This window comes from Silene latifolia, unplaced genomic scaffold (genome assembly GCF_048544455.1).
Source record: "Silene latifolia isolate original U9 population unplaced genomic scaffold, ASM4854445v1 scaffold_526, whole genome shotgun sequence".
Lineage (NCBI taxonomy): Eukaryota > Viridiplantae > Streptophyta > Magnoliopsida > Caryophyllales > Caryophyllaceae > Silene > Silene latifolia.
In genome coordinates this window covers 1-8146 of record NW_027413437.1, presented here as the reverse complement: position 1 = coordinate 8146, position 8146 = coordinate 1, and the positions used below count along the sequence as shown (strand labels likewise).

At 36.2% G+C, this 8146-nt stretch overlaps 1 protein-coding gene across 2 annotated transcripts; it reads left to right on the top strand.

Moving 5' to 3' along the window:
- The first annotated feature begins 680 nt into the window (after nt 1–680).
- Nucleotides 681–3729, top strand: LOC141639677 (uncharacterized). Of its 2 annotated transcripts, none has more exons than XR_012542627.1 (5): nt 681–863; nt 2192–2290; nt 2408–2488; nt 2578–2986; nt 3527–3729. XR_012542627.1 is itself a non-coding variant. In XM_074448745.1 (5 exons), the coding sequence occupies exons 1-4, from the start codon at nt 1902–1904 to the stop codon at nt 2977–2979; spliced, it is 666 nt and encodes a 221-aa protein (XP_074304846.1). In that variant the 5' UTR covers nt 1408–1901; the 3' UTR covers nt 2980–2986; nt 3527–3729. The 2 variants fall into 2 exon arrangements, 1 of the variants encoding a protein (XP_074304846.1); XM_074448745.1 differs by lacking the exon at nt 681–863 and adding an exon at nt 1408–1985.
- The last annotated feature ends 4417 nt before the right edge of the window (nt 3730–8146 follow it).

Below are 8146 nucleotides of genomic sequence, written 5' to 3'. Positions count from 1 at the left end.
GAACATATACTCGTCAAAGACTATAAAGACCTATCTATGATGAAGGCCGAAATACTCACCTAGGACCTAGTCCCGCCTAGTCCCACTTGAATACTTTAGCCCACACCACACAAGACTCACCACACAAGACAAGTAAGACACCCACTTAACCCTAAGTGGCAAAGAGTCTAACTTACCAACATAAATGCTAACATTCTATCATGTGAAAGGCTATATAAATGTCTATTCAGCAAACAATCCAACAATATCCTCAATATCAATAATAATCCAAACTCCAAATTAACCGTTAATTTCATAATTCATGAGAACAAGCTAAAATGGCAAAGAGGCAACAAGACTAAGCATAAGGCATCCAAAGCATCCAACAACCAACATGTGAAATGATAATTACAAATATCAAGGCATAACATAAAACCTCCAATAACAACTAATCTCAACTCAAAGACAAACCCTCGACCCGAGTCCCGCGACGGGTCATCGGTCAAATCGAGGCTGACTGGTTTAAACCTAGCTTGACCAAACTCGTTCGGTCAATCTGGCCCAGCTCAGAGTCTTGGCCTACTCACTACTACAAAAATGATCTATAAAGGCGCTTAGCTCCCGGCGCTTGTATAAAAACTGCTGATATATCACTTATAAAACCAAACATTGAAGCGCTATTATAAAGCGCCTCGCAAAAGCGTCTTACCCATACCCAAAAGTAAAGCGCGCACCAACATTTCACCGCCAAACCCATTATCATTAGTAAAACCCTTGAATTAAAACAAAAATAAAAAAATTTCTCCCCACTACCATTCTTGCGAACTGACGGCTCCATCAAAATCTGAAGAGTAATCAAAATAGACCTCCAATCACATAATCAGGTATGTAGATTCAACATTCTCTATCATTACGTTTTTACTTTTGATTGATCCTTGAACTTTGAGTGAACAAATTGGTTGTTCTTTTTGTTCCAATTTTTTAGCTTCCTTCTTAATTATTGGGGTTTTATCTATAGATTTTGATTTTCATATACATGATGGTTGCTTTTTTACTCCAATTTGAACCAATTTGAATGTAATATGACTTATTTTGGATAATTTTTGCTAAGTTACTGAATTTTGATTATTTGGGGATTATTGTAATTAGGTGAAAATTAATTACTTTTTTATTCATGTATTTTGTCTCATATGTATGTTTGACGTCTTTCTATGATTCCAAGTTCTTCAAAATTAGCAAATATATGATCTTAGTTAAGTTTATTTGGTGAATTTCTTTGTTTCAGACGAGATGACTCTTATCCTTTAAGTAGTTTGTAGATAATTTTTCATCATCGCAATTGACTACATCATTCAATTCACAATTATATAATAAGACGGTCTTACACTCTAGGATGATTCATTTATAGGTAGGAAATGAATTGTCTTTCCACACAATGAGACTGTCTCACACAATATTTACGGTACATCGTAAATATCTGTGATGCTCTATTATTATTGTGGAACTATCTATGACCACTACTTTGATTTCTGGTTTGGTAGAGCTCGATGACCATTAGAGTTCATTTGTTGATAGGGAAAAAATGTACATAGTGTAATGGTGGAGAACTAATATAGGTTTTCTAAATAAAATATTTGTTATTTATTTGTGTAAGCTCTTTTTGTTTATATTCTATGTATAAGTGAACCTTTCTTCAATGTTTATTCGACTTATATATGTGAAACTAATTTTCAGTTTGACAAGTGATGGATTTGAATTTTATCAAGGAAAATTTTTCTTGTCTATATTGCATGCAGAAAAGGTTTTTTTTATCCAAAGATACTTGACAAATGGATATTGAAGTCAATAGGGCATAAATGGAGAGACTATAAGTGTCTTTTAAAAGGAAAACATTATTCAGATGATACAAACATAACAGAGATATGTTGCATAATAATGTCCCAGAGGATGTGGTAAACGATCAATGGATAAGTATTGTTAACTTTTGGAGATCAGATGAAGGACAAGTACGTTTTTATGTATTTACTAAATTATAAATGCCTTGTTGTTAAGAGGACCATTTTCCATTTTATCTGAATAGCGCCCGAAACCACCAGGGGTCATAAATTTAGAAGTAGAATGCTGATAAGTTGTGAAATGGACTGAAAATTGGCTAAGGTCGATGAAATTGGTCTTACACATTGCACTAAGATTATTTTTTATGGTATGGCAGGAAAGAAGTGCAAGGAGTAGACTTTCACATAAGAAGGCAAAGACAAAGCCTATTCATACCTCTAGCACTAAGAGTCATGCACGCGTCTATGAAGATTTGGTATACGCCTATCGTTATTTATACTTTGTTTCTTCTACGTTTTATTTTATTCGACATATTTTTATTCTGTTTCTTATACTTTTATTTTATTTGACTTGTTATTTATGATTTCTCTAGAAAAAGTCACTACAGAGATCCCCAACAAGGACCGAAGTTTATCTAGAATGTCATCAACATACGAACGAAGCCGATGTTACGGTATGTGTCTGAACTGTGAAGCTTTTAATTCATTTTAATTATTAAAGGTAATGTTTCTTTGTGTTACTTTAGTATAATTACATCTACAGGGTCGAATTAAGGAAATTGCTGCACAACAAGAGCACTTAGATGGGAACTTAGATGATGACCCTGTTGCACAAGTATTGGGAAAAGATAAATATGGTCGGGTTCGAGGTCTTGGGCTAGGTGTTAAGCCATCAGATCTAGTAGAGCCATCTCCTTTGTGTTGTTCCAACGGCTTAAATATGTCTACAACTGACGAGACGACGTCCATGTATCTTATTCGTCAACTAAAGGACCAAATACAAGCAATGAATAATCGTATCATAAGACAAGGAAACACTATTACCAAGCTAAAAAGGAAGTTGAGAAATACTGATGGTTTCACCTTAAGTGATCTTAAGTCGAGTGAATCTAGCTCTGATGATTCTAGCTCTAGCTCAGAAGGAGAATCTGATCATGATAATTAATAGTAAGGTAAATATTCTTTTGGGTTTTTCTCATTTGTACCCTTGTATTTTTGCGTTTTCTTAATTATACCCCTTTATTTCTATTATCCCCATGTATAACCCTGAACTTCTCAATTATTCTCAATCATAACCTTACAATCTTTTTCCGTCATTTTGTCCGTCAATTCTTCTCTCAGTTATCTTCATTCTCTAGTCGACTAGTCTCCACCATGACACCACTTCATCTCCTTCCTTCAACCTCCATATCTAAGGGTAGAGGTGAGAAAACCTAAAAATGTAAGGGTACAAATGAGAAAAACCCTATTCTTTTTAATATCTTGATCGCTCGTTTTCTCTTGGTGTCATGTCTTTTCTCTCCTTTTTAAACTTTTAAGTGTTTTCTTGCTTCTCTTGGTAATAATAATGGTAATATGGCATGCGTATATTTTATGAGGATGTACGGACTGTTTCTGTTTCTTGATGGATTGGTTGACTGATAAATTTGATATAATATTAAATAACAGTAAATTTGATAAACGACTTACATTGTTTTCACTTGAATTTTCAGTAATTCTATGTTCAAGCTACTTTCTATATCACCAAGCTCAAGCTTCATCGCAAGGATTGCTTAACGGACACCGAAGATGCTGCAAATAGTCACTTGCTAGTGTTGGTGGGCGAATAATAGAGAACTTTTTTGTTTGAATAGTTGGATATTTGTTTTGACGTATTTTTTATTTGAGATACATTTATTCTTATTGGGTTCGAACATGTATTTGACATTACAATTGTTTAATGCTAAGATATGTTTGCTTCTCGAAAAATTGTGTGTGTATGTAGTTCTTATTGTGATAAGAAATATGTTTTTTTTAGAAGGTAATACAATAGGAAATGCAGGTGTAATAAACTCCGTAACATTGTTGATTGACGCAAAAAAAGCAACGTAAAAAAGCGCATGAATAAAAGTAGAGTGGTGCATAATAGACAATGGTCGACATTTAATTGAGGCGCTTTAATAGCGCCGAATCTTCCCTGGCGGCGCTTATAAAGCACTGGTGTAGTACAAGAACAGCGCGTCAATTTTTGCGGCGCTATACTTAACCTATACCGACGCAATAAAATAGCATCGCAACAGGGGGTAGCGGCACAGGCAAATGCGGCGCATTTAAAAGCATCGGTATATCCTCTTCCGGCGCTTTTTAGCGTCGCAATAGGTGATTAAAAAGCGTCGCAAGAATCCGTTTATGTAGTAGTGACTTTGGCCCAAATCACAAATTTTATCGCAATATTATTCTCATGCTATTTCCAATTTCTATCATATGAAAAACGAAAGTAACACATTATCAATCACCTAAACACTTAACAAACAACAGGCACACATTAACTACTAATGTGACATTAATTCGTCGAGTAACTCGGAATAGTTACCTTAAGCTAGAAAAAGGCAAGCAATAAACTTGAGAAAGCTTCTAAAACCCAAAATTACTCTTCATCTTCAACCACATATGAGTCACCTAAAATAATTATGTGAAGGGACGATATTAACGAATTATCGTTATATAAAATATGAGACGGAAATTAATTTAAATCAAAACATGTAAATCATATTCATTAGCTACTGTCTTATGTTCATAAACCATTATGACCCTCCCTTTTGACAGGCATACCAAGAAAATTGTCACAACTTTTACGCCCTAGAAACAGTCCCATAAAGCACCATTTTATCCGTCCCAAAACTGAGCCCAAACCAGCCTGTCACGGCTCCCAAAACCGAGGCCAAAACAGCCCACACGGCCTCCGTTTCGACTGTCCCAAAACAGTCTGAAGGCTGCACAAAACTGATACCAAAACAGAGTTCAATCAATCCTAAACCAGTCCTAAACCGAGTCAAAACAGTCCCAAAAATGTCCCAAAGTACTGCAAGCGGACTCAAAAACAAATCCTAATTTATCGCACAATACCACAACTAAACAAGATCCCAAATAGCATCCCAAAACAATCCCTACATGTCAGTATACACCGTCTTAAATATACCACTTACTAGCTAGCATCCCAAATGATCCCTAGAGGTCAGTATACACCGTCTCAATCATCTCCACATATCAGTATACACCGTCTCAACTATACAACTGACTAATTAACATCAATAAGGATCCCTATATATAATTATACACCGTCTTATAATAAATAAAGCTGAAAATATAAACTGGGTTTGTAAAAATACATGACGAAAATGAATTTTACTTACAACGGATTGACGGAAACGACGAGAGGAATGCTATGGAACGAAAATCGTCGAAAACGGATGAGAAACGGACGACCGAAAATCGATTTTGCGATTGACAGAAAAAAAAATGAAACGTGAAAAAGAAGAACAAAGAAGGAAGTAGAAGAAAAGAAGAAGACGTCGTTGTTTATAAATGAGACAAAGAAATTGCTAGCATTTGCTATTTATTATACGTACGTTTCTTCGTCGTTAAGAAACTTCGATCGTTATTAAAACCGTTTCGAGTTAAATTTAACCGATTTAAGTAAAAGTTTCAGTAATAAAACGGAATCAATAATAAATAAATTTAATGAGTGAAAATAAAATAAACTCAGCTAGTTTACGGAAATAATACGATATCCGCTTGAATCGGATTTATTAGCGATTTTTACGAAACTAACGGATATTAATAAAAATTGCTAATTTAGTGAAATAAGTTCAAAATAGCTAATTGGACGGTTTTGTTCCCAAAATCCATCTCGGGTTTACTTAAAACAACTTTCATAAGGACTCGTAAAGAAACAGGAATTATTAAATAAATAAACCCGAACTAACTTCAATAAATTCGAACTAACTTTAAATAAACTTATTAATGATTATTAAAATTAACGTATCGAATTATGATGAAATTAATTAATTAGCCAAGCATATATATATAAATCGTTAAATGATGTAATTAAATTCAAAATAGCAATTAAAAGAATTTTATTCAACTTAATAAAATACGGGGTGTTACATAAAAAGCCGAAGGAGATCATGATGGAGAAATAACTAAAGAGTTTAGGGGTATAATGTACTCCTAGTATAAAAAAAAAAAAAAAAAAAAAAAAAAAAAAAAAGGAGGGTGTAATACGCCATTGTTATAAGACCCGTACCCGGTCGAGTAAACCGAGTAGTCGACCGCGTAAAACCCACTCGACCGAGTAAGGCACCGAGTGAGTCTGCAAGTTATTAAAAAGCCCTATTTCATAGGCCACTCGATCGAGTGGAGGTTCACTCGATCGAGTGGAGGTTCACTCGATCGAGTGGAGCCGTCACTCGACCGAGTGAACCGAGCACTCGACCGAGTGCTGCGGGAACCGTTGAGTTTTCACGGTGGGCTTTTCTTTGATGGACCTTGACATATACATGCCCTATTTTTCATATTTCTTCCATTTCCAAATCCTATTTCCTTCTCTCTAAAACCCTCCCACCTCTCTCTACAATACCTCCTTCTCTAAATCCTAGATCTACAACTAAGGGTGAAGATTTTGGAAGATTCATTTACATATTCTTGTTCCTTGTCACTTGGTGAGTCTTATACTACCTTTTTCCCTTTAATTTGGCTAATTCGTTTTAAGACTAAACCCTAGGATTTGGGGGATTTGTATGGGTGTTGTTAATTAGTGTTTAATTTATTATTAAGAGTAATTTATGGGTAGTAATGAAGGGTTAATTAGTTGTATTAGTTGTTGTAGAATGTATTGTGATAGTTATTATGAAATTATGTAGGGTGAGAAGGTTTTATGATATGGATGCTTGATGGTTTCGGATTTCATATGAAGAATGCTAAAACGTAGGTTAATCCTACTCGGTTTCAATAATGTGATGTTGTTTATGTTGATGTTGTATTTAGTCTTGCATAATTAGGGTATTTGCATTACAACATGTTTAGTGGTAATTACATCATTAAGAGGATGATTATGATATGTTGGTTGTGGTTCATGCATTGATCATTATCATATATGTTGGAGGATTTTGTTGTTGTTGTCGTCGTTGTTGTTGTTGTTGTTGTTGTTTTGGAGACGTAAGACGGTTGAGAGACCGTCTTACACTTAAGTTGCCTCTTGGAGCTTCCCACTCCAAGAGAGATGTGCACATTAATGGCTCGAGTTATGGAGGGATTCGTGTGGTTGAGGCACAACGTCTGGCACGGGATCTGGTTGGCTTTCGGACCCGGTACGTCTGGCGTGTCCCGGTACCTATTTGTGGTTGTTGGTATGTCTGGGCGTGTCCCGGTACCAGTGTGATTGTCGGTATGTCTGGGCGTGTCCCGGTACCGTGGTGGTTGTGGGTACGCCGTACGTCTGGGCGTGTCCCGGTACATGTGTGGTGGTTGGTTAATAGCATCTCATTCATATTATAGTCATGTTGCATACACACACACCTTGAGTCGTGTTACACTTTATTTATTGAAACTGACGTTTGTGTGTCTGTGCACTGTCACCTGTCTCTTTTGGGGTGGCCTGTTGTAACACCCCCATCTACCAAGGAGCCTTATCAAAACCTTCCCCAGTAGATAAGGGCGTTCCACCTCGATTGCCCGAGGACAATAATAATCAAATGTCAATTAAAGAACAATTATATTAAATTACAAGTGATATAAACATGATAAAAGTTACAACTCGTGATAACTATCAACTAGGTGAAACTATCTTTGTCGTGACTCGTGGTAGACTCGTCCCTCCAAGCACCCAGCTATGATCCAGAAATCCACTTGCTAAGACCGACTGCTCACCATAGTGGATCACGGCATGCACAACACAAGAAGACAACACCACAACACCACACAAGGTCAGTAACTGAAGAAACAAAACAAGGACAGATAAACAAACACAGTAATACACATACACCACCTCCTCCAATAACCCACACACCCCCAGTATATAAGGGCGTTACCACCTCAATTGCCCGAGGACAATAATAATCAAATGTCAATTAAAAAACAATTATATTAAATTACAAGTCAAATAAACATGATAAAAGTTATAACTCGTGATAACTATCAACTAGGTGAAACTATCTTTGTCGTGACTCGTGGTAGACTCATCCCTCCAAGCACCCAGCTATGATCCAGACATCCACTTGCTATGACCGACTGCTCACCATAGTGGATCACGACATGCACAACACAAGAAGACAACACCACAACACCACACAAGG

Excerpts from the sequence above, each read along its gene's own strand:
- LOC141639677 (XM_074448745.1), top strand. The coding sequence starts at position 1,902 with ATGTTGCATAATAATGTCCCAGAGGATGTGGTAAACGATCAATGGATA. Across the intron at positions 1,986-2,191 it reads GGAGATCAGATGAAGGACAA|GAAAGAAGTGCAAGGAGTAG; the intron begins GTACGTTTTTAT and ends ATGGTATGGCAG. Across the intron at positions 2,489-2,577 it reads CGAACGAAGCCGATGTTACG|GGTCGAATTAAGGAAATTGC; the intron begins GTATGTGTCTGA and ends TTACATCTACAG.